General features: G+C 38.7%; 1 protein-coding gene across 7 annotated transcripts in view; it reads right to left on the reverse strand.

The window, feature by feature from the left end:
- The window catches only part of fndc3a (fibronectin type III domain containing 3A), a 244,020-nt gene that overhangs the window by 21,504 nt on the left and 196,894 nt on the right, over positions 1-25,622 (reverse strand). For all 7 annotated transcript variants that reach the window (XM_073045939.1, XM_073045938.1, XM_073045940.1 and 4 more), the window contains 5 exons: positions 22,383-22,558; positions 18,922-19,035; positions 18,427-18,576; positions 10,826-11,109; positions 7,175-7,387 (listed from right to left, as the gene is read on the reverse strand). In XM_073045939.1, the coding sequence (XP_072902040.1) occupies positions 7,175-7,387; positions 10,826-11,109; positions 18,427-18,576; positions 18,922-19,035; positions 22,383-22,558 (937 nt within the window). The remainder of the gene's footprint in view (positions 1-7,174; positions 7,388-10,825; positions 11,110-18,426; positions 18,577-18,921; positions 19,036-22,382; positions 22,559-25,622) is intronic.

Genomic DNA, 25,622 nt, shown 5'->3' on the forward strand with positions numbered 1-25,622 from the left:
GTGTGCCAGTGGTAGAGTGTGAATGTTTTGGTTTAACAGGCTTTGGTGTGACCAGGTGAAGACAGTAAAGAAGAGGCAAGTCTTTTTTAAAAGTATGTAGTAGTCAGGATGGAATGCTCCTCCTGTCAGTTGTGGGAAATCAGGATACTTGACGGTTTCCCTGATGACAACATCTGTGGGAAGTGCATCCAACTTCAGCACCTGATGGATCGGGTCAAGGAGATGGAGTTGGATGTTCTCAGGATCATTCATGAGGTGGAAGATATTATAGACAAGACATTGGAGGGGGTGGTCACACCTGGAGTAATTATAGGAGAGCTAATAGCTTGGGGGACGGAAAGGAGATTCTGGGGCCGCAAGAGACATGAGGATGGTGTGTTGCATATTGGCAACAATAACATAGGCAGAAAAGGGAAAGAGGTCCTTTCCAGTGAACATCTAGAGTTAGGAAAGAGGCTGAAGAGAAGGACTTAAGAGATTGTAACCTCCAGATTATTTCCTGCACCACGGTTAGTGCAGTGAAGAATGGGCTGATAGCATGGAAGAGTAAGTGGCTGCGGAGATGGTGCAGGGGACAGGGTTTTAAGCTCTTAGATTATTGGAACCTTTTCTGGGGAAGGGGTGACCTGTAAAAGAGGGATTCGGTTACACCTGAACTGGAAGGGAACGAATAACCTGGCTGGAAGGATTGCAGATGCTACTTAGGAGAGTTTAAACTAGTTTTGCAGGGGTCTGGGAACCGGAGCTCCAGGTCATTAAAGGAAGGATCAGATCGAAATGCACTGAAAGGCAAAATTGAAATAACAAATATGGTGAGTCGGACAGTTTGAAGTGTTTATATTTTAATGCTAGGAGTATTAGGGGTAAGAGTGATGAAGTTAGAGCATGGATTAATACATGGAACTATGATGTAGCAATGCTGAAACTTGGCTGAGAGAGGAGCAGGAATGGGTGATTGATGTACCAGGTTTTCAAAGTTTTAGAAAAAGTGGAGGGGGGCAGAAGTTGTACTACTAATCAGGGACAATATCAGAGCTCCATTCAGGGGAGATATAATGGAGAGATTAGACACTGAGTCCATTTGAGTGGAAATGAGGAATAAGAAGGGTGCAATCACACTGATGGGATTGTACTGCAGACCACTCCTCCCAACAGCCAACGGGACACTGAAAAACAGATATGTAATCAGATTAAAGAAATGTTTAAAAATAATAGGATTGCTGTCATGGGGGATTTCAACTTCCTGAATATCAACTAGCGTAAGGGGTTTAGATGGGGCAGAATTTTAAGTCTATCCAGGAAGGTTTGTTAAATCAATACAGTCCCTGGGTTACATACAAGTTCCGTTCCTGAGTCTGTCTTTAAGTCAGATTTGTACGTAAGTCGGAACAAGTACATCCAGTATTATTTAGCGTCAGTCAAACGTTTGTCTTAGTATATAGTATATATTTTACCTTTCTATGCATATAAAACACTTAAGAAACGTATGTATTCCAATAATTAAACCACTGCGTTGCTTAGTAATAATTGTAGCTTTTATCGGGACAGGGCCTTTCACATGCTCCATTATTCTCACTTTTTCCGTTATCCTTTAAAATTGTTCCAATCGTTGACTGATTGTAGCCTAATGCTTTTCCAATGACCGATGGCGTTTCACCTCTTTCTGAACGCTTTATTATTTCCACTTTATTTTCAATCGCGATCACTTCCCGTCAATGGAACAGGAACACTGTGGGCGGCAGGACCCGAGCTCCGCCAGCTCCTGAGGTCCGCTGGGTCCTAAGGACCACCGCACCGAATTCCCCGGGTCAGAAAGTCCATCGCACTGAGACAGGCTAAATGGGACAAGTGGGGGCTGTGCTGGGTTTGGGTATTTGATCCTCCACAATATTCTGCGTGGGAATTTAAACTGGAGGTGGCAGTGTTTTTTTTTTTACGAGGTCGAGTTGCGAGCTTGACATCAACCCGGCATGGGAGCTGTCTGTCAATAAATTGACAAGTTGTCTTTAAGTCGGGCATTCATAACTCGGGGACTACCTGTATATGGACAGTCCAACGAGAGGAGAGGGTCGTGCTGGACCTAGTGTTGGGTAATGAGCCTGGCCAGGTGACTGACCTTTCAGTGGGTGAACAGTTAGGAAACAGTGACCACAATTCTTTAATTTTCAGGACAGCTATAGATAGGTAAGATCTTTGTGGGAGAGTAGGGAAAATTACAAGAGCATTAGGGAGGAACTAATGTGTTAATTGGGAACACCTCTTCTCTGGCAAGTCCACATCAGACATGTGGAAGATGTTTAAAAATCAATTGCACAGAGTACTGGAAAGGTGTGTTCCTGTTAGAAGGAAGGATTGGGATGAAAAGATAACTGAACCTTGGATGTCCAGAGAGGTGATGAATTTAGTCAAGAAGAAAAAGGAAAAGTAGTAAAGCTTTGGAAGCTGGGATCAAACGAAGCACATGAGGAGTATAAAGAAGCCAGAAAAAAAACTAAAGAAGGGAAATAGGAAATCCAAGAGGGGCCATGAAAAGTTCTTGGCAAATAAGATTAAGGTGAATTCCAAGGAATTTTATACATACATCAAGAACAAGAGGGTAACTATGAAGAGGATAGGACTACTCAAGGACAAAGGTGGGGGCGGGGGGGGACACGGACATTTGCTTGGATGTAGAGGATGCGAGTGAGGAACTTAATGAGTACTTTGCTTCAGTATTTACCAAGGAAAAGCACGTGGAAGACCAGGAGATCTGTGTTGAGTGTATAAATACGTTAGGGTGTTTAGAGGAGGAAGTGTTGGGCCTCCTAATGAGTATTAAGGTGGGTAAGTCCCCAGGGCCTGATGGGATTTACCCCAGGTTATTGAAGGAGGCAAAAGGTGAGATTGCTGGGGCCTTGACCAGTTGTCACCATGGATTTTAGTAAAGTGCTAACCAAAAAAATTAAAATGCATGGCATCTGCATTGAATTGACTGTTTGGATTCAGAACTGGCCTGCGCATAGAAGACAGAAGGTGGTGGTTGAAGGGACTTATTCAAGCTGGAGGTCTGTAATTAGTGGAGTTCTTCAGGGATCTGTGCCAGGACCTCTGCTGTTTGTGAACCCTTTGCATTTATCTGGTTTTCTGCATTAATTACTGATAAAATGTGGTCTGATCGTCATCTAAGGCACCATAATGGACAAACACAATCTGCCTAAACTAATAACAAACAATTGTACTTTCATGTCTTATTGAACACATTGTTTAATCATTCAGAGTCCAGGCTGGAAAAAGAATGTGAACCCTTGTATTTAATATCTGGCAGAATCTCCTTTTGCAGCAACAACCTCCACCAAACACTTCCTGAAGCTGCTAATCAGACTTGCACAAAGGCGAGGAGGAATTTTAGACCATTTCTCCATACAAAACTGTTTCAGTTCATCAATATTTCTTACCTTATATCAATACCTTAAATGAACAGCCCTCTTCAGGGCATGCCACAAATCTCAATTGGGTTAAGGTCTAGACTCTGACTTGGCCATTCCAAAGCATTTTTTTTCTTTCTAGTCCATTTTGTTGTTGATTTACTTGTGTTTCAGATCATTGTCTTGTTGTATTGTCCAACTTCTATTAAGCTACAGGTGATAGATGTGCTACCCTGACACTCTCCTGTAAAATGTCTTGATACAACGATTGCAAGCTGCCCTTAGGTAGCACAGCAACCCTAAACCATGATACTCCTTACACAATGCTTCACAGCTGGGATAAAGTTTTGATGTTGGTGTGCAGTGCCCTTTTCCCTCCTAACACAGTGGTGGTGCATTTCTGCCAAAAAGTTCAACTTTTGTCTCAACTGTCCACAGACCATTGTCCCAGAAGCATTGTGGAACATCCAGGTGGCCTTTTGCAAACTTGGGACATGTACAGATATTTTTTTTTGGAGAGCAGTGGTTTCCACTGTGGTGTCTTTCCATGAACACCATTCTTGTTCAGTGTTTGTCTTATAATGGACACATGGACCGAGGCTTCCATGAGTTCTAGAGATTTGTGCAGGTTTTCTGCTGTTACCCTTGGGTTCTTTTTCACCTCCTTCAGCAATGCACGTTGTGCTCTTGGTGTCATCTTTGCAGGATGTGCACTCCTAGGGAGAGTAGCAACAGTACTGAATCTCTTACGGTGGACTGACAAACACTCAGGTCTTTAGAAATGCTTTTGTAGCCTTCTCCGGCTTCATGCATCTCTTTAATTCTTTTTCCAAGGTCCTCTGAAAGTTGTTTTGATTGAGGCATGGTGCACATAAACAGATCTTTCTTGAGAAGAGCAGACTCTGTCAGTAACCCACACCTCCAATCTCATCTCATTGATTGGAACACCTGACTCCAAATAGCTTTTGCAGAAGGTATTACCCCACAGGTTCACATACTTGTTTGAACATAGACAGTGATTGTTGAAATAGTGTACTCAGTATTGATGAGAAATACAATTGTTTGTGTGTTTAGTTTAGGCAGATTTTGCTTGTCTATTATAGTGACTTAAGATAAAGATCAGACATTTTGAATAATTAATACAGAATATCAGGTAATTGCAAAGGGTTCACCAACTTTTTCTTACAGCTGTATATAAATGACCTGGATGAAAATGTAGTTGGGTGGGTTAGTAAATTTGTGTATGATACCAAAACTGGTGGAGTTGTGAATGGTGTAAAAGACTGGCAAAGAATATACCACAATATATATTAGTTGCAGATATGGGCTGAGAAATGGCACATCAAGTTTAACCCAGATAAATGTGAGATGTTGTACCTGGGTAGCATAAATGCAAAGAGACAGTATGCTGTTAAGGGCAGAACCTTTAGCAGTGTTGCTGAGCAGAGAGATCTTGGGATCTAGTTCATAGCTCCTTGAAAGTGGCTACACAGGTCGATAATGTGGTTAAGAAGGCTTATGGAATGCTTGCTTTTATTGAGGCAATGAGTTCAAAACTCAGGAGGTTATGTTGTAACTTTATAGAACTCTGGTTAGGCCACCTCTGGAGTATTGCGTACAGTTCTGGTTGCCCCACTAAAGGAAGGATATTGAGGTTTTGGAGAGGGTGCAGAAGAGGTTTATTGGATAATGCCTGGTTTAGAGGGCACATGCTAACTTGAGAGGCTGGATAAACTTGGATAATTTTCTCTGCAGCGCCGGAAACTGAGGGAAGATCTGATAGGTTTACAAAATTATGAGAGACATAGATGGAGAGTATCACAGAGAGACAGAGAGTATCTGATTCACAGGGTTGAAATGTCTAATACCAGAGGGCATGCATTGAAGATGAGAGGGGGGTAGATTCAAGGGGAATATGAAGGGTAAGGTTTTTACTCAGAGAATTGTGGATGCTTGGAATGCACTGCCTAGGGTATGGTGGTAGAGACAAATACATTAGAGGCTTTTAAGAGATGTTTGGATTCCGGCCTGGGGTTCTAGAATTACATATTTTGGCCTTTAGCTCTCTTATAGCTAGGAGGATGCTTTTGTTTAAATGGAAAAATGTTTTTCCTCCTACTCATGCTCAATGGTTATGTGGCATTATGTCATGTTTAGATTTAGAGAAGATTCGTTGTTCGATTTCTGAATCTCGTCAAGACTTTCAAACATTGTGGGGACCTTTTCTGAATTATTTACAAAACCTTCAATTCATTGTTTAAACTCAGATGTTGGCTATTATTAATTTTTATTATATGAGAAGGTATTTTACCTTCTTTTCTCCTTAATGAACAGCTTCGGTCTTGGTAGGGGTTAGATTCTTTTCTTTGTAATAAATCAGCATAGTTCAATATAACTATTGATTGACTTATATGAATACAGAGTAATGTGATTGTTATTATGAACAGATATAATGTAATTGGTAGTTTTTTAATAACTTTTTTGACCTTTTATATACACTTTCTTGTATTCTGTATTCTTCTATGTAGAAACTAATAAAAATATTTGGAAAAGAAAAAGAGATGTTTGGATGTAAAGAAGATGACAGGATATGGACATGGTATAGGATTTAAAGTTTGGGTGTTTTTGATTTGCTTTTTAGCTGGTTTCGTACAACATCGCAGGCTGAATGGCTTCTGTGCTGTACTATTCTAAGAGGATTTCTACAAGTATTGAAAATCCAATGCAAGTCAGTTCCATTTGCTCATGGAAATAACACAACAGAAGTTAATTACACAATCCACATTTCAGTTTACTGAACGTAGCAATCAAGTCTGTATGAACATAATCGTGATTTAATGAGTTTGTGCTTTTCTCTTCATGTACATTGTTATATCAATCATGCAGAATCAGAGTTCACTTTATTTACTTCTCTTTGTAAAATCTTTGTCAACTGCTCTTGGTAAGATTAAAGTCAAATTGCTGTATTTTTCAAATAACAGAATATTTCATAACAGGCTGAAACACAATTCTTAGTGAATTAATAGAATTCTTTATAAAAAAAAACATGACATGCTCATCACTCGTAGACTCAGCCAGCTCTATCATCAGCATAAACCCTCCTACCCCTGCCATTTGAGGAGGGCATCTCAAGAAGATGCAACTATCACTAAAGACACTTGCCATCCAGGACATGATCATTTTTTTTTGACATCAGATTTGAAGCTCCAGACTCAATGAGTCAGAAACAGCTTCTTCCATTCTACCATCAGATTTCTGGATAGTTCATTAACCTATGAAAACTACCTCAGTATTTCTTTTATTTTGCACTGCTTGTTTTTGTTTTTTATAGTAATTTAACGTCTGCGTTGTACTGCTGCGTAAAAACAAAAAAAAAATGCATTATATAAATCAGTCATAAATCTAATACAGATTTTGATAGGCAATTATACTCTTCATTTGGTCATTAGTACCAATCTTTATCACACAGTGAATGCTTAATTATTGAATAACAATGGAGAAAGAGGTGCCTTTGGACACCAGATATAAATACGCAGAAAGGGAGAAAGCTAGCATTTAGCACCTTATGCAACCTCTCTTCCTGTTACAGGGTCTCAACCTGAAATCCATTTTCCTCCATGGATGCTAAGTTCCTTCAACATTTTGTGTATTGCAACCTCTCTGACTACTAAAGTTTGAAAGTCTTTGAAAAGACTCCCTTTTTTGCCTAATCAATGAATTTAAATTTGTGTTAAAGTATTCTAACCATAACAGAAAGTTGTCCAATTTACCTTCCATTCTTATCTTCCATCTGCAAGACATACTGTATAGCGTCTGATGCCAAGGTTTTTGCAGTGCCTTCTCCCCATTTAAGCTTCAGAGTTTGATGACTAGAAGCCACACACTCTATCCGAGGTGGTTCTGGAGGCAGTGGTTTTGTTTTTGCTTTAATAGTGTGGCTAAAAGGACCAGGTCCAATGCTGTTTATAGCCTGAACTCGCAGCCTGAAAGTACAAAAGGATGTTTTTGATGGTTAAATACAGTAGCATCATCAAGGTAGCTTTATAATTATTTTGATTTTGAAATGGGACTGCAGATTCTGTAAGCAAATGCTATTTATATATTAACTATATGCAATGATATTGGACAAGTGTTTCATATTGTAAATGTTATTTTTAAATGATAGCCTTCATCATATTGCTTCAGTTACTTGTTGAATACTTGTGGGTAGTAGTTTGATGGTTGATCCCTATGCTGGTCTGGAAGGAGGTAGAGACAATAACAGACAACTTTCAGAGGAGCATAAGAAATAGGCGTAGGCCACTTGACCCCAGTTCTTTTTCCACCAATCAGATCACAGGTGGATTTTACCATTAGGGTCTTTATTCTCTTTATCTTAAAATCTATTAATGAATTAAGGTGTATAAAATTTTGATTTGACCATTGCTGGAGTATCATAATCAGTTCTGGTCACCATATTACAGGAGAAACGTGGAGGCTTTGGAGGGATGCAAAAGAGGTTCATCAGAATGTTGCCTGAATTAGATAGTACTATTAACAACAAGAAGTTGAATAAACCTAGAAATTCTTTATCTGGGGCACTGGATATCGAGGAGTGACTTTACAGATGTTTATAAAATTATAAAGATTCCTTAAGGGTGCTATAGCCGAGGGTGGTAATGGGGACAAGCTCCCACTACCTATTAAATGCTCCCAATGGCATATGCCTCAAATAGTCTCTGACAACCAAGTCCAGCTCCTGGCTTCATGTGTGGCTTAGCTACTAAGCCCATCAGAACCGTCTCTATTGACAGGAAAAGGGGCAAAGCGAGTTACTGGCACTTTCAAACCAGTTGCTTTGGGCACATGGGGCTCATCAGCCGTAATTGGCAGCTCATCTAGAAGGAAAACTCTGGTCACAAACCTCTGCTGCCTTGTGGCTATACCCAGCATGGGGAAGGGTTCAGGAGGAAACCCTGAGGGAAATATCTGGAGCTGGAGTTCCAAAGGCAGTTGACTGGCAACTCCTGCGACGCTGCTGGTACCAAACTGTATTGGTCTTTGCCGTTCCTACCACATGGGCAACAGCCTGCTCTCCATAATCGTACTGCCCAGGCTTGCATATCTAGACAGCTTGAACAAGTGGCACAGATAGGGTAGATAGTTTCCACCCCGCACCCCCCCCCCCCCCCCACCACCACCACTTAGGATGAAAACACCAACACTGGAGGTATAGGTTCAAGGTAAGAGGAGGGAATTTGAAAGAGCTTTGCAAGGCAAGCTTTTATTTAAACAAAGAGAGTGTAAGTTCCTGGAATATGCTGCCAAAGGAAGTGGTGGAAGCAGATATGATAGCAGCATTTAAGGGCAAAGCAAACAGGCACATGAACAGGCAAGGGACATTGTGATACTGACCACGTGCAAGTAAATGAGGTTAGTTTAAATTGGCATTATGGTTGGTATAGAGATTGTGCACTGAAGAGCTGTTCCTATCCTATACTCCTCTGTGCATACTCATTGACTAAGCCTGCATAGCTCTCTGGGGTACAGAGGTCCAAGTTTCATTGCCCTTCGGATGAATATTTTTTTTATCTCAGTTTGAATTGCCAACCCCATTTTGAAACTGTGATCCCAGCTTCTAAATATCACAGCAAGAGGAAATATTATTCCTGTATAAATTATTGTAACCTTTGTATGTTTAAATGAGATCATTGAACATTCTTCTAAACCGTAGAGTATAAATCCAGTGTACTTTAACTCTTTTCTTTGGACAATCTACTCACTGCAGAAATCAAATGTACTGAAATGATGCATTTCTCCACTGCAGGTAAATCCTTCTTTAGATAGGGAGATCAGATTTGCACAAAAACTTCCAGTATCACCAGGGGCACTTTTAATTTCAGTTACTTGTTATTGTTTTTGTACTCAAATTCTCTTGGAATAAAGCATACTGTTGCCACCTTAATTGCTTGATGTATCAGCAAAGGATAAAAATGTTGAAACTTTCTGAACTGTAGTATACAGAGTCAATTCTCTATTGCTATCAGTTATGTGTTCCACAACCGTATGAGCAGTCCAAACTGAGTGGTTACTAGTTTTCTCTCCAAACTTCTGATGAAGGGCTTCAGACCAAATGTTGATCCTCATTTCTCAGATGCTGTTTAACCGTTTCAGTATTTTCTGTTATTATTTAAGCATTCCCATATGCTCCTTTACCTGTTCAGGGTTTATAACTAATGAACGATGTAAGACTATAAGACATCAGAGCAGAATTATGCCATTTGGCCAATTCCACTGTTCCACCATTCCACTATGGCTGATTTATTATCTCTCACAACACAATTCTCCTGCATTCTCTCTAGGACCTTTGATGCCCTGACTAATCAAGCACCTAGCAACCTGTGTTTTAAATATACCTAATGACTTGGCCTCCACAGCATCCATGACAATGAATTCCACAGATTCACCACTCTCAGTCTAAAGCAATTCTTCCTCAACTTTGTTCCAAATGAACATCCCTCTATTCTAAGGCTATGCCCTCTGGTTCCTAGACTCACCCACTATAGGAAACACTCTCTCCACATCCACTCCATCTCGGCCTTTCAATAGTTGATAGGTTTCATTGAGATCCCCCTTCATTCTTCTAAACTACAGTGAATATAGGCTCAGAGCCATCAAACAATCCTCATACGTTAACCCATTCCCGTGAAGCTCCTTTGGACCTTCTCTAATGCCAGCATATCTTTTTTTTAGATAAAGGATCCAAAACTGCTCACAGTACTCCAAGTGTAGTCTAACCAACACCTTATAAAGCTTCATCATCACATCCTTGCTCCTATATTCTAGTCTTCTCAAAATGAATGCTAATATTGCATTTGCATTCCTTACTATCGACTCAACCTGCGAGTTAACCTTTAGGGAAACCTGTACAAGGACTCCCAAGTCAGTTTCCACCTATAATTTTTAAATTTTCTCTCCATTTAGAAAATAGTCTATGCCTTACATTATAATCAGCTTTTTGCTGAAACACCAGGCACAAAATACTCTTCTTATTGTTGTAATTCTTTAGAAAAATTACTTTTTGAAACATTTAAATTCCACCAATTAAAACATTACTTTAAGTACACCATAAAACTGAAAATTAAAAGGTTAAAAAGAGTGGACTTCCTTTATGGGCTGCAATACATATCGCTTTGCTCTGGTCAATTCCATCAAGCTAAAAGAGTGCACACAGTAATTTCCTTTGAAAGTACAAAATTCACTGTGCTTAACTAAAGATTATTCTAATCAAATGATGTTTCATACATTTTATAATTGAGCATAAAAATTGTTCATACCTGGCCATAATAAAAGATTTCCTGGCTATCAAAACTTAGCTTTAGCTCTTAAAGTGGTCAATCTAAACTCATGCGGGGCATGAAAATTCTTGTAACCTAACATACCTGTAAGTGGTATCTGGCTGCAGATTTCCAATGACATGGCTAGTGGTTCTGTCCACGATTATTGGCTGTCTTTCACCGAAGTCAATACTGTAGTTTGTGATTTCAGAACCATGATCACAAGGCTCTTCCCACTGTATCGCAAGACAAGTTGACTGGAAATCAAGTGGCACATCAAGCTGATCCTCATCCATAACTTGTACAAAACCTACGGCAGCTGGAACAGATGCTGGTGTCATACATAAAACCACATCACTGAAAGGACCAGCACCAGCCATGTTCAATGCCTGGAAGTAAATAAGATATTTAACAATGTGTGACACCTGATAACTTTATAAGCTTTCTGATCTTTGAAACCATGTTTCACGGTTTCCATTTTCTCTGTCATCTAATATAGAGAAGCAATTTACAGGATTTTGTTCTGTTAGTAATTACATGTTCAATTAGTGTTTTCAGAAATAATTTTAATTTACTGAAGAGATCCAAAAACTATTACTTACATTCATGGCTATAAGGATTCAACACACAACACTGGGATTGCATAAGAACAATGTTATATAATTAACCAAAATATAGAAGAGATCTGGTGGTATTATTGCAATTAGTGATAAATACGTCCAACTAAACAGAGTAGTTTTCCACAAGGCTATTATAAATCAGACAGAAAAACAGGGTTAGAGAACTTCTGATTAAACTATATACCTTCTGAAGGAGTTTGTCTTTCTAGCTGAGAGAAATAATCAGAACTCTTAGATAGCAAAATAAATGAAAAAGAAAAATTTATAGCAAGGATGATAGCAGCAAAAAAAAATCATAGAGATTTTATTTTTCTGGCTTTCGCTGATATTGATCTGTGACAATCAAGACTGGTAACTGAGAACCCTACAAAAAGTTCAGGTACAAAACACAGAAGGCCATCATGAGAGCAAAGAAGCAATTCCTTTTGAAATTAAGAGACACAATCAAATGCGTAACAGCTGTGGTAATGCTTACAGTCTGTTACTTCCCATAGGTGAAACCTAACAGCACAAATGACAGTAACACTACTTGTGTGTGAATTCTCTTAGCATCTGGTGACCCTGCAATCTCTTCTCAGAGGCAGATGTCAGAACATCCTTCAAGAGGGTGAACCTTTGCAAGGCGTCAGGCCTCAAGACAGGTCTTCAAGCTACTGAAAATCTGTGCTGACCAGCTGGTTGGAGTATTCAAGAACACCACCAATCTCTGGCAATCAGTTATACCGGTGCCCAAGTAAGGGTGAGCTGCCTCAATGACTATCACTCGGTAGCACTCACACATAATTTGAGAGGTTGGCCATAGCTATAATTAAGTCCTACTTGAGCAAGGACTTGAACCCACTATAATTTGCCTACCAGCAAAACAGGCCTACAGCTAACACAATCTCACCGGTTCGCCACTCAGCCTTGGACCACCTGGACAGCATAAAACATATGTCATGCTGCTGTTTATCGATTACAGCTTGGCGTTCAACACCATTATCCTCTCATTACTAATCAACAAACTTCAAAACCTGGGCCTCTGCAACTGGATCATTAATTTCCTTATTGGGAGATCAATCAGTGCAGATTGGTAATAACATCTCCTCCTTGCTGACAACAGCTAAAGGATGTGTGCTTAGCCCACTGTTCTACTTTCTATATACTCATGACTGTGGCTAGGCACAACTACACTGATATCTATAAATTCAAAGAGCATACAACTGAGGTTGGCAAAATCTCATACGGTGATGAGGTGATGTGTTGGAGTGAGATAAATCAGCTGGTTGAATAGTGCTGCAACAACAACCTTGCATTGTGGTCTTCAGGAAGTAGTCAGGAGAACATACACCAGTCCTAACTGAAAGGTCAGAGGAAGAAAGGAAGAGGAGCTTCTAGTTCCTGGTTATTAGCATCTCAGAGGATCTATTCTAGACCCACCACATTGACAGACTCATGAAAGAGGCACTCAGTAGCTCTATTTCATTAGAAGTTTGAAGATATTTGATATGACACCAAAGACTCTCAAGTTTCTGCAGATGTACGGTGGATCCAAAGAATAGGATTACAAGAGGCTGCAGACCCAGCCAGATCCAACACCGTCACAACCCTCCCCACTACTGAGGACAGCTTCAAGAGGTGGTGCATTAAGAAGGCAACATTCTTCATTAAAGACCCCCACTATCCAGAATGTGCCCGCTTCATGTTATTACAATTGAAGGATTTTGTGATTAAAACATGGTTAGCAAAAGCCATAGCCCTTTACTTCCATTACTGTTGTTGTGGGAATGAAGTCACCAGAGAAAAGTACTTGGACAAATGAGGCAGCCTCTTTAATCACAAAACAGGATGCAGCAGGCATTATATTGAGACGCTTTTGGTGGAAAGGTTTGGTTGGCCCTATGCTACCTAACATTTTATGTGCTAAACATCAAAGCACAATTCCATATTTACAATGCATCCACAATGCTTTCTTTAAAACTACACACAAACTTCACACCCCCAATTTACACCCACACCACATACATCTAAATGAATTTTAATCAGCATTGTCTGGTCTGTGATTCAAGGCTTTTAGGAACCTGTTGTTCAAAGCTGCATTTTAAATTTAATCAACAATCTATATTCAGATTTGAAGGCTGGTGGCTGCAGTTAGAAACACAGAAAACCTACAGCACAATACAGACCCTTCAGTCCATAAAACTGTGCCGAACATGTCCCTACCTTAGAAATTACTAGGCTTACCCATAGCCCTCTATTTTTCTAAGCTCCATGTACCTATCCAAAAGTCTCTTAAAAATTATTTGCCATGTGCCAAATCCAATAATTAATAATTACCAACAAACCAAAAGCAGTCGCCTTACACTGATGCCCCATTACGTCAGACACCTTCTATTAAAGTGAACACAAAACTCAGTAATAGTGTTTATGAATTACTTAGAACAGTTTCTATCATGAACAATAGATGTCATCTGTCACCCATTACATTTCCCTTCTCAGCAACCACCCCCCACCCCACGCGCCTCAGAATTCACTAAAACTGGCATCGTGAGTCTGTTTGGAGCTTGTATGAACTGCCCAGTTCAGGTCCTATATGCCTTGGTTGGAATAATAGCAGGTGCCTCTAGTTCACCTAGCAGTGTGCTGACATGCACCTGGTTATGTTGTGATGCAGGGGATATGGTAGTAGAGCCATCTAGGTCTTGGTGGGCTGGTTTAAGGCAATCTATAGAACTTAAGTCTAACTTCGTGTTTACTTTAAGTGAGGCGCACATGTATCACGTGGTAGTGTAATGACGTTTGCAATTTACATATTTATACATATAACTCATAATGAATTATTTAAATAAATAAGAATGCTTAATCAACCTCTATATATATATATATATACACACACACACACACACACACATACACATACATACATACACACACACACAAGATTACTCAAATATTACTGAAATATTAAATGCTCAACACTTCCTTTCTTTTTACAATATTTTAATTTCAACACTTCCTATCTACAATAAAAGCCTTTTTGCAGGACGTGCCATTGCAAAGGGACTTAAGGGGTATTGATGTGCATGGACAAAAACAAACAAGTTACAACATAGGTCAACTGAAACCCAAGAGTGCTGTATGCCATGATGAGAAGTAGGAATAGGTGTAAAAGAATTGAATTTACTGAGGAGGGCAGAACACTACTGAGATGCCGAACAGGCTGTTGTGGCAACAGGAATAAAATTATCCAGCACCCGTAGTAGCTACCTGTTCAGCAGCTCAGCTGCGAAGGAGTGTAGGTCCTCTTTTGGAGCCATTCTGAACCCCAGAAAGAGACGATTGTGCAAACACTCATCATTAGGGAGGTATTTAAGGAATGGTGATACCGCTTGCACAATTGACAGCAGGTGACATGCTGTGGTGTGATGCAATTTAACACAATGGTTCTGGGCCATTCAGCCCAGAGGTTTGATGTGAATTGGGGACTGCGTTCAAAATAAATAACGGCGTGCCAAACCAAGTAACCCAAGTGTTGATCAATGTCTGAACCATGTCTGCAGCCATTCTCAACGCTAGAGGGACAACCTCTGGCCACCTGGTCGTATGGTCTACTGCAGTAAGGAGATGTGTGAAACCATGTGGGGGGAGAACAGGACCATTGATGTGGTCAAACCGTCACTCAGGGACCTCAAAAGGTGTCAATGATATCCGAATGTGACGGATAATTTTTACTCATTGACACAGAACATAGGCTCGCATGACCTTCCCAAGGTTGTCCCACACAAACTTTAAAGCAACCAGCTTTTGTGAAACCTTCTTAACCGGATGTGAGAGGCTGTAAATAGAGTTAAAAACAGTATGTCTCCAATTTCCTGGCACTATGGGGTGAGAACGACTGGTGGAAAAATTGCACAGGAGGGAAACTTCTGCAACCCTGAATTCGACATCAGCCAATCGCAGGTCTGTGACTGCCTGGCCCTCTAAGTAGGTAGCTTGGACAGCTGCCATGCTGTCAAAGTCAGCCTCGATATGTATGGCATTGATGGCGGGCCATGAGAAGTATTCAGCTACAGCATAATTTTTCCCTTAGATGTGCTATATGTCAGTTGTGGCGCTGATGCTGTGCAGACCAAGGGTCTGACGCTTTGGCCATTGCGTGCGCAGGGGATTTGTGGCCGACTGACTCCAGAAGGCTGCATGAGCCAGTTGTGGAAATGTGGTAATCGACCCCATGATTTGTGGCTGCAGTGGAAAATGTGGGCTTGGTGAGTTATGGGAATTTGCCCAGCAGGCGAGTGAATTCACATGTGGTGGTGCATACACTAGACAGAGTCATCATGGGGAATGTACTGGGGATACAGGGTAACAACCCGAAGTTCTTTGCATCCACAAGCTGGCAGTTCTTAAGATCTACTAATAGACTTTTGTTATAAGCAGAGGTCTAGCAACTCTAGCCAAGACAAAGTCCCGTGTATAGCATCATCCACTGAAGCAGAGCATCAGTGTCGTGTACCGTAAGTCTGGATCCTGCTACTGCTGACAGCCTCCACTGAGGGTCCATTCTTCTCTGCCTTATAATCAATGGGCAATACAGCCAGCACACTCGAGTGCTCGTGTCATATGGGAAGCGTCGCCCTGATAAAAATGTCTATAATGAACAACAGATGACCCCGAAACATGTTTGAATCATGTCGGGGTCACCACTGTAGGATTTTGTGAATAAAACATGTGAGAGTCATTTTATGTGTTTACCAAAAGCTGAGGCTCTTTACTTTCATTACCAACAAACCAAAAACAGTCACTTTACACTCACATCATTACATCAGACACTGTCTCTTAAAGTGAACACAAAAACTCAATGATGGTATTTGTGAATTACATAGAACAATTTCTATTATGAACAATATGTGTACACTATCAGGGAGGAGGTAAAGGAGCCTGAAGACCAAGACTCAATGTTTTAAGAACAGTTTCTTCCCTCCACCATCAGATTTTTGAATGGTCCATGAACTAATGAATATACCATTTTATTCATCTTCTGCATTATTTAATTTGTAACTAAGAGTACTTAGTTACTGCTGCAAAAATGAAAAAAATCACACCATACAGTATGCCAGTAATAATAAACCTGATTCTAATTCTAATTGTGGAGGTAACAAGCTTAGGTGAGAATCCAGAACTGCATAATGCAAACCCATTGAAGATCAGATTGCTCAAGTAAATATCAGAATTTAGCAGAATTATGATGGATAGTTAAAATTACACTCAGTGGCTATTTCATTAGATGCAGGAGTGTACCTAATAAATTGGCCTCAGGAGTGGAACCCAGAGTGGTCTTGTGCTACTGCAGGTCATCCACTTCAAGGTTCGACATCTTGTGCATTCAGAGATGCTCTTTTGCACACCACTGTTAAAGCATGTGGTTATTTGAGTTACTGCCACCTTCCTATCAGCTTGAATGAGCCTGGCCATTTTCCTCTGACCTCTCTCGTTAACAAGATGTTTTTGCCCACAGAACTACCTCTCACTGGATGGTTTTTGTAAAGTCTAGAGACTGTTGTGCGTGAAAGTCCCAGGAGATAAGCAGTTTCTGATACTCAAACCACCTCGTCTGGCACTAACAATCATTCCATGGTCAAAGTTGCTTAGATCACATTTCTTTCCCTTTCTGATGTTTGGTTTGAACAATGACTGAACCACTTGAACATACTATATCTGCATGCTTTTTCAATTGGGTTGCTGTCACATAGTTGGTTGATTAAATATCTGCATTAGTGAGCAGGTGTATAGGTGTGTCAAGTAAAGTAGCCACTCAGTGTATATTTGTATTGGGAAAGAACTCTGGCTCAATAAAGTATCTCTACTAACACTATTGAGAAAACAGCTGACATAAAACAGCAGCTCTGTGTTTGTAGAATAATTTTTCAGCAAAGGAAGGGTTAGAAAAGTGTTATGACCAGTTGTATTTTTAATATTCAATTATTTTTGATTCAGTAAGCTAATTCAAAATGGTCATATTGTAGATGAGAACAGAATGAAACAGATTATCTATTTGGAGAAAACAGCTAAAGTATTATAGAAGCAGCTGGATAAAATGCATAAATATATGAATATGAACATAATCACAGTGTTATGTACTCTAAAGATAAAGGAGAACTGAATGACATACCTCAGGAATAGTGTCTACTCTGGGTAAAATTGAAAGAAATCTCATCAAAGAACCACAAACCACATAGCACTCTAATTAAACAAGATTTTGAGCAAAATGCCTATTTCTCATGAGCAAATACTATACAAACGGTCATTTCAGTCTCAAAAGAGCAATTTAAAAATTATTAAAGTTGTTTTTTGTTTGTATTAAAGTAGTTTGTTTTTTCTTCTGTATTTGAACATGCAGTAACATTTTACACTATTACCTTAGCTTGATGTAATTTTAAAATTGCAACAAACTAAGGTAATAGTGTAAAATGTTACAGCATCTTCAAATACAGAAGAAAAACAACTTTAATACAGATAGCATACATAAATCAATAACTACTCGGGTTTCCAGATACAATATTGAAATCCATAAACTTCATAGCAATAGAAAATGCTGGAAATACCTGACAGATGGGGCAATATTTATGGAAAGAGAAACAGTCAGCTTTTCGGGTGAAAGACCCCTTTACATGTATTCATCTATAGCAGGAACTAATATTTAATAAAATTATTAATATACAGAAGTCCTCACATAAAGGAATTGAACTGAAAGTGCTGTAATTTTTCAAAGAACTGAATGAATAGGCTACAGAGGCATAATATCCTTTATTTTTGATTATTTTGTTTTGCAAAGACTTCCTTATAGCACTAGCATTCATTACTTCAATGAATTACTGAATATAAACAGTAACAAAGTTAACTGATTTCAATTATTCTCAGAATTGTCTTCTAAAATGAAAATATTGATTTGCTATATTGTTTTTCAATTTGAAAGTATACACAAGTGGCTCTTAACACATCAGGTTGGATCTGGCAACCCCACTATTTACATGCCTTGGAAAAACTTTTGTTTCCACTTTTGACAAGCCCTATATTATACCATTGAGATTACTGAAATTTTTTGATTACCTGAACTCTACAGAAGTAGGTAGTGGCAGGCTGGAGTCCTTTCATTTCATAACTTAGACCAGGTCCACAGTAACAGATTTGCATCATACCTTCCACTACTCCCCATTCCAGCCTATACTCTGTCACATCAGCACCATTGTCAGCTGGTACCTATAAGATTAAATGAAGCACAGAAATTTATTGCATATACAAATCCAGCAAAAAGAGCAGAGCAGGCATTACCTTTATCTACTTAGATTTTGTGGTATGGATACTATCTAAAAAACAGCTGCTGGATTGTCCTATTTGAGGCTTTAAAACACTTAAATTATTGTATATACAAATAAGCTTTGAGGTAACTTGCTGGGAAATGTTACTATTGGAATGCCTATTCTCTACAATTTCAACAAATAGGTAGAAATAATAAACATATCCTCTATACATGCAAAGTAATTTAATTATTAATTGGATTCTTTATGTTAGTATTAAAAGAGAAAGAGAAAAGATATTGCTTACCGTCCAGCTGACATGCACACATGTGGCTGTCTTACACGTAACCTGTGGAGCTTTGCATTGATCAGGACATGCAGCTGCCGTACAAATCTCACATTTTTCCGAGAATGGTCCGTACTGGGGAAAAGAAATACTGCATCAATTAAACTCAAGGTGTTAAAATGTTCCAAAATATTTAGACATAAAATGTCAATTCTAAATTGAAAGTTCAGCAAATCTAACTGAATGTTTTCATTGATCCCACATTCTTTTCTACTCAAATAATTTCAAAACACAACAAAAGTTGATAAATGAACTTTTTATAATCTATTTCAATAACTTTCCAATAAACTTGCTCAGAGGATCTCAGGGGTATAAAACTATTATTTCTGTACACAAACCTATTTGCAAACTTATCTTCTCTACTTCAAAACTGATTAACACACATTCTTTAATGATACCAACACACTTGCATCACTAACTTCCTTTATTACAGAATGCAACAAGTCTCAATTTTATACACTCAAATTAGTAACTCTAGTATTAATTTAAACACTACATTTAATGTATTCTAATAGGTAGTGAAACAATTAACTAAACCAAAATTAAGACAAAACATGAAAAGATGGCCTCTTCTGGTTGGCTGACCGTGATTTGTAGTGTTCCATTGGGGCTAGTGTTGGGTCCGCTATTTGTCACTTATGCATTAATGATCTGGATAAAATTGATGGCTTTGTGCACAAATTTGCAGATGAAACAAAGATAGGTCGAGGGGCAGGTAATGTTGAGGAAGATGGGAGTCTCCAGAAAGACTTGGAGAGATTAGGAGAATAGGCAAAGAAATTGCAGATGGAATACAGTGTAGGGAGTGTATAGTCATGTATTTTGATGGAAAGAATAATTTTTTTATGCAGGGAGAAAATACATAAATCAGAGGTGCAAAAGGTGCTCAGTTGGTAATAGGAAGGCAAATAGAATGTTAACATTCATTTCAAGAAGATTAGACTATAAAAGCAAGGATGCACTGTGCATTCATCTTAGGCACATGTAAAAAAAATCTGTAAAAAGAAGATGCTTCCAAAAATAATGACATTGGAAGTTTCTAAATATCAAAAAAACTATAAAGAATAATAAATAGTAAAAATCTAAATCAAGTTAGTTGGTATTTGGTGTGACTACCCTTTGCCTTTAAAACTGCATCAATTCTCTTAAGTACACTGACGTGTAGTTTTATAAGAATATCTGCTGGTTGGTTGGTCCAAGCATCTAGGAGAACTTGCCATAGTTCTTCTGCAGACTTTGGCTATCTTGCTTGCTTCTGCCTCTCCAGGTAATCCCATTTAAGGATTCTATTAATTCTGACCAAATCACTAACTCCATTTGCAGAATTGCAATCCCAGACCTTCTAAGAACCTCTGCCATGCTTCAATGTTGGCTGAAGACTTTCATCCATGTAGTGCTATCCAGCCTTTAATGTACAAAATAACTCCTGTTTGAGACAAAAATTTCACATTTTGACTCATCAGTTCAGCGCACTTGTTACCGTTGTTCAATACCCCAGTCCTTGTGCTTTGTGTAGATGAGTCTCTTGACTGAGGAAGCAACTCTTCCATGAAGACCACTTCTGATAAGACTTCTCTGGATTGAGGAGGGCTGTACTTGGGTTCCAGTGGTTTCTGTGAGTACAGAGTTGATAGCAGTGCTGAACTTCTTCCAATTTATGAGGGATGTCAGTTTGATGCACTCAGTCTCCGTGGCAGATCACTATGTTTCTGGTCCTCAACCTTGCTCGTTTTTTTGTGCTTCTTCAGAAGAACTTGGATAGCACATCTTGAACATCCTATTTGCTATGAAATTTCTGCTTGGGAGAGAGGATGATCACCTTGTGTCTTGTTGCTGTACTCACTCTTGCCATGATGTAATAATTGATGATTTGAAGGTTAAACTGTCACATCTGCCACACCCTCACCTTTTAGTTTGCTTTGCCCAGTTTGATTCCTTCCATATTCATTTCTGTTTCAGTTAAGCAATTTAGTTCATTCAACTCATTATGTTATTATCATTAGCAACTGTTATCTTTGTTTAATCATACACTGGACCATATGCCAACAAAGTAATCAAGTTTTTATTTAAAAATGATCTATTACCTAATATGTTACTTTCTTTAATTACAACAACTTCTCTGTAATTTTTTTTGGAAAGTGCATGTTCGGAAATGTAAATTTTGCTCTTTTCTACTGATACACTAATGCAGAAGACAAAAAATAAACTTCTAAAACAAAATTTATATAAAAAATCTCGGGTGCCTAAGACATTGCACAGTACTGTCATGTTGAGGCTTTGATAAGAACCCATTTGAGGTACTGAGAGCAGTTTCAAGCGACAAATCCAAGAAAGAATGTGCTAGAACTGGAGAGAGTCCAGAGGAGGTTTAGGGCAATGATTCTAGAAATTAAAAGGTTAATTTATGAGCAGTGTTTGATGGCTCTAGGCTAATATTCAGTGGCATTTAAAACCATAATGAAACATACTAAATACTGGAAAGCCTAGAGTAGACATGGTGAGAATATTTCCAATACTGGAAGAACCCGGACCAGAGATGAGGTGAAATTTCTTTAGTCATTCATGGAAATCATTGCCACAGATGGTTGTGGAAGCCAAGTCATTGAGTATATTTAAAGCAGAGGTTGATAGGTTCTGTATTAAAAAGGGTGTCAACAGTTACGTGGAGAAGGTAGGAGAATGGGGTTGAGAGGAAAAATAATTAGCCATGATCAAATGACAGTGCACTCGATGGGACAAATTCTTCTCCTACGTCTCATGGTCTGACAGCAGAAGGCAAACTCCTCATAAGGTGTACATGAGGCATCATAATTAAGACTACAATGCAGACATTTAAAAAGACTTATTTGAAAACTCAAGGAATTTTGTGCAGGGCAACAGTATTTTGCTTAAATACTGCCTCACAGAACCAATTTAATTTTTAAAGCAGAAAATGCTGGAAATACTCAGCAGCTCAGGCAGCATCTTGAATAGAGAAACAGAGGTAACATATCAGACCAATAACCTTCCATTACAACTTGATACCTGCAAGGTAGAAAAAGAACCCTTTATTAAAGTGTAGGATGTAGTGTAGGATGTAGCATAGGATTAGCTTGAGAAGCAAATCAGTATCATTGAATTGAGAGAACAAAAGCATCTATGTGCTGAATGGATCTCAGGAAGCAACAAGTAGTGATTTAACAACAGATCTCATCAGTATTTATGTGAAAATCAAAATGCAAATAGTTAAATTTCAGTTCGAATTCATTAAGGAAGTGATGTGTTTGGGGAAGGGAGCTTTGTAGATACACGATCACAGACTAAAAGGGAAGAGAGCAAAGGTAAAAGAAGCAAACAGAAATCCTGCAGAGAAAAGCAGTACTACATCAGGTTGGGCAATCCTGGAAGAGCTGGCAGAAAATTTAAAAACTCTTAATTCTTACCCCTGTTTTGTTTGCAGCTCGAAGTCGAAAACCATATATCCTTCCTGGAAGCAGGTTGCTGACTGTACATTCCATGTCAGGTCCTTGGTATACTTCCTTGGGATCATTCAGGTCTGATGCAAATATTTCTAGCTTATAACTTATTACTTGGGAACCACCAGTCACAGGAGGTTGGCCTGATGAAAGAAACAACACATTCTAGTTTGAACAAAAACTAAACTATATAGTACGTTTAATGCAGTAAAAGATTCCAGGGGCTCAGCAAGGATATTGTATACATTTTTAATGGTGATATGTACACTTTTATGCTATGAACTAATCCTTCAATTTGCCACCACTGATTGCCTGGAAATTTCTGTAATACCTGCTGGCCCAATGATGGAATGGAAACATGCTTACTTCTCCAGCAAAAAGACTGAAAATGTTGCTAAAAAGGCAAAATCCACAAGTACTTGGAAATAGAAGCAGTGGCAAACACTACTCAAATCTGCTAATTCTAATGCATTTAACAATAGCTTTTTTAATAACACTACAATAATCATTTTGAAGTTAGCCGAGTTATCTAGCAAAACATTTTAAGATACTGTCTATGACTCTAGTATTTTAGTACCCTATGATACAATGCTTGAACTTCTGGAAAAACATTCACAGAAGTCCAATTCTTATTTGACATCATTTATCATGTTCTTAATCTATTAAGTAGAGTTCCTATGCAAATCATCTGACACACCATGATAGAAATGCAATAATCAGCAAGTTTTGGATCTCAAATACTTCTTCAAAATACTTAATCAGGTAAAACGTGAGCATGAAAATTACATAATATATGATATATGTAAGATCTAATTGCACATTAAATAGTTACACACTTTGATCATTAAGGAAATCAGTGGAGTTGAGGCAGAATTCAGTCATGATTTTTTTGACATGGATGTTGTTTACTTGAAATTTCCGAAGGCTTTAAAAAGGTGCCGCATATGAGGCTGATTAACAAATTAAGAGGCAGTGGTATTACACAAAAGATACAACATGAACAGACTGTTGGCTGATGGGCAGAAGGCAACAATTGGGAATAATGGGAGCCTTTCCTGGCTGTCTGCTGGTGACTAGTGGCATTCCACAGGGGTCTGTGTTGAGACTGCTTCTTTAAATATATGTCAATGATTTGTATGACAGAATTGATGGGTTTGCAGCCAACTTTGCAGACAATACCGAGATAGATGGAGGGACATGTTGTGTTGTGAAAGCAGAGAGGATACAGAAGGATTACACAGATTAGGAGAATGGGCAAAGAAGTGGCAGATGTAATACATCTATTTAGTAAATGGAGAGAAAATTCAAAAATCTGAGGTGTAAAGGGACTTGGGTGTCCTCATGTAGGATTCCCCAAAGGTTAATTTACAGGTTGAGTTGGTGGTGAAGAAGACACAATACAATATTAGCATTCATTTCGAGAGAACCAGAATTTAAAAACAAGAATGTAATGTTGAGGCTGTGCAAGGCGGTGGTGAGGCCTCACTTGTATTATTGTATGGGCCTCTTATCTAAGAAAGGATGTGCGGACATTGGAGCGGGTGCAAAGGAGGTTCACAAAAATGATTTTGGGATTGAAAGGCTTATCATATGAGGAGCGTTTGATGGCTCTGGGCCTGGACTCATTGGAATCCAGAAAGATGGGGGGGGGGGGGGGGTTCCCATTGAAACCTAGAGAATTTTGAAAGGCCTTGATAGAGTGTATGTAAAGAGGATGCTTCCTATGGCAGGGGAGTCCAATGGCAGCCTCAGAATTGAGGGACGTCCATTTAGGATGGGGTTGAGGAGGAATTTCTTTAGTTACAAATTGGTGAATCTGTGGAATTCATTGCCATGGGCAGCTGTGTTGACCAAATCATCGGTATATTTAAGACAGAGTTTGATAGATTCTTGATTAGTCAGGGGATGAAAGGATATGGGAAAAGGCAGGCAATTGGGGCTGAGAGGGAAATGGATCAGCCATGATGAACTGGTGGAGCAAACTCAACAGGCCAAATGGCCTAATTCTGCTTCTATATCTACTGGTCTTAAGCAGCCACATAGCCTACATTTATTACAATTTTTTATAAATGGTGAAGAAAAGTACATATTAACAAATATTCATATCTGAAGAGAAATATACTTCAGATAAATTGATCTTATTTTAAAACTTCTAATTTACCAGGAAACAGTATGTATAGGCTAAAAAATAATGCTTTAATCTCTAATTAAAACATTAGTACAATTAATTGATTAGTGTTTATAATTTATAGTAGGTACAATGTTAAAATTAAATATCTTTGAGTAACAAGTGCCAGCTATGAAAAAGACACAAATATTCATAATACACCATGTTATTTCTGGAAAAGCTTTCCTCAAGCACCTGTTCGTCAAGCTTAATATACACATAAAAGCACATAGAAAATCTTTCATTTGCAAAGAACTACAAAGCTATCAAAGATTTAGTTCAACTCTTTTAGTGTCAAGATACTTAAATGGAATCTAACACCAGGTAAACATTTTTTCTACTATTAAAAGACAACTGCAATGATTTGATATTGGGCAAATGAAAATTATAAACAAACTAAATCCAATTTTGAAATACAAATTGAAATAATGTACTTGTAAATAAAACTATACATTTTTATGTATCTTAAATTATATAGCCATCATATTTTTAATAATTCAGCCAATGAACTGCTAAGAAAAATTACTGAAATTTCTATCATTTAATACCTAGCTGAAAAGATGGAACAAGACTCAAAAGGATGCCGTTTGTTGAAGAACACTGTCCTTAAGCAGTCAACTATACTCTCTAGACTACATTGAAATACTCTCATCTTCATATAATTGAATTGACTATATTTTTTTACATCCTTCACATACATGAGGAGTAAAAATCTTCATGTAACGTCTCTGTGCAATGTGCAATCATAGTAATTCATAACAATTTATAATAAATAGAACAGTCAATGTAACATAGAAATACACTCAAATCAGCGTGAGTTAATCAGTCAGATGGGCTGGTAGAAGCTGTCCCAGAGCCTTATGGTCCTGGCTTTTATGCTGCGGTACCATTTCCCAGATAGTAGCAGCTGGAACAGTTTGTGGTTGGAGTGACTCAGGCCCCTAATGATCCTACAGGCCCTTTTTACGCACCTGTCTTTGTAAATGTCCTGAATCATGGGAAGTCCACAACTACAGATGCGCTGGGCTGTCCGCACCACT

The sequence above is a fragment of the Hemitrygon akajei genome, chromosome 5 (genome assembly GCF_048418815.1).
Source record: "Hemitrygon akajei chromosome 5, sHemAka1.3, whole genome shotgun sequence".
Lineage (NCBI taxonomy): Eukaryota > Metazoa > Chordata > Chondrichthyes > Myliobatiformes > Dasyatidae > Hemitrygon > Hemitrygon akajei.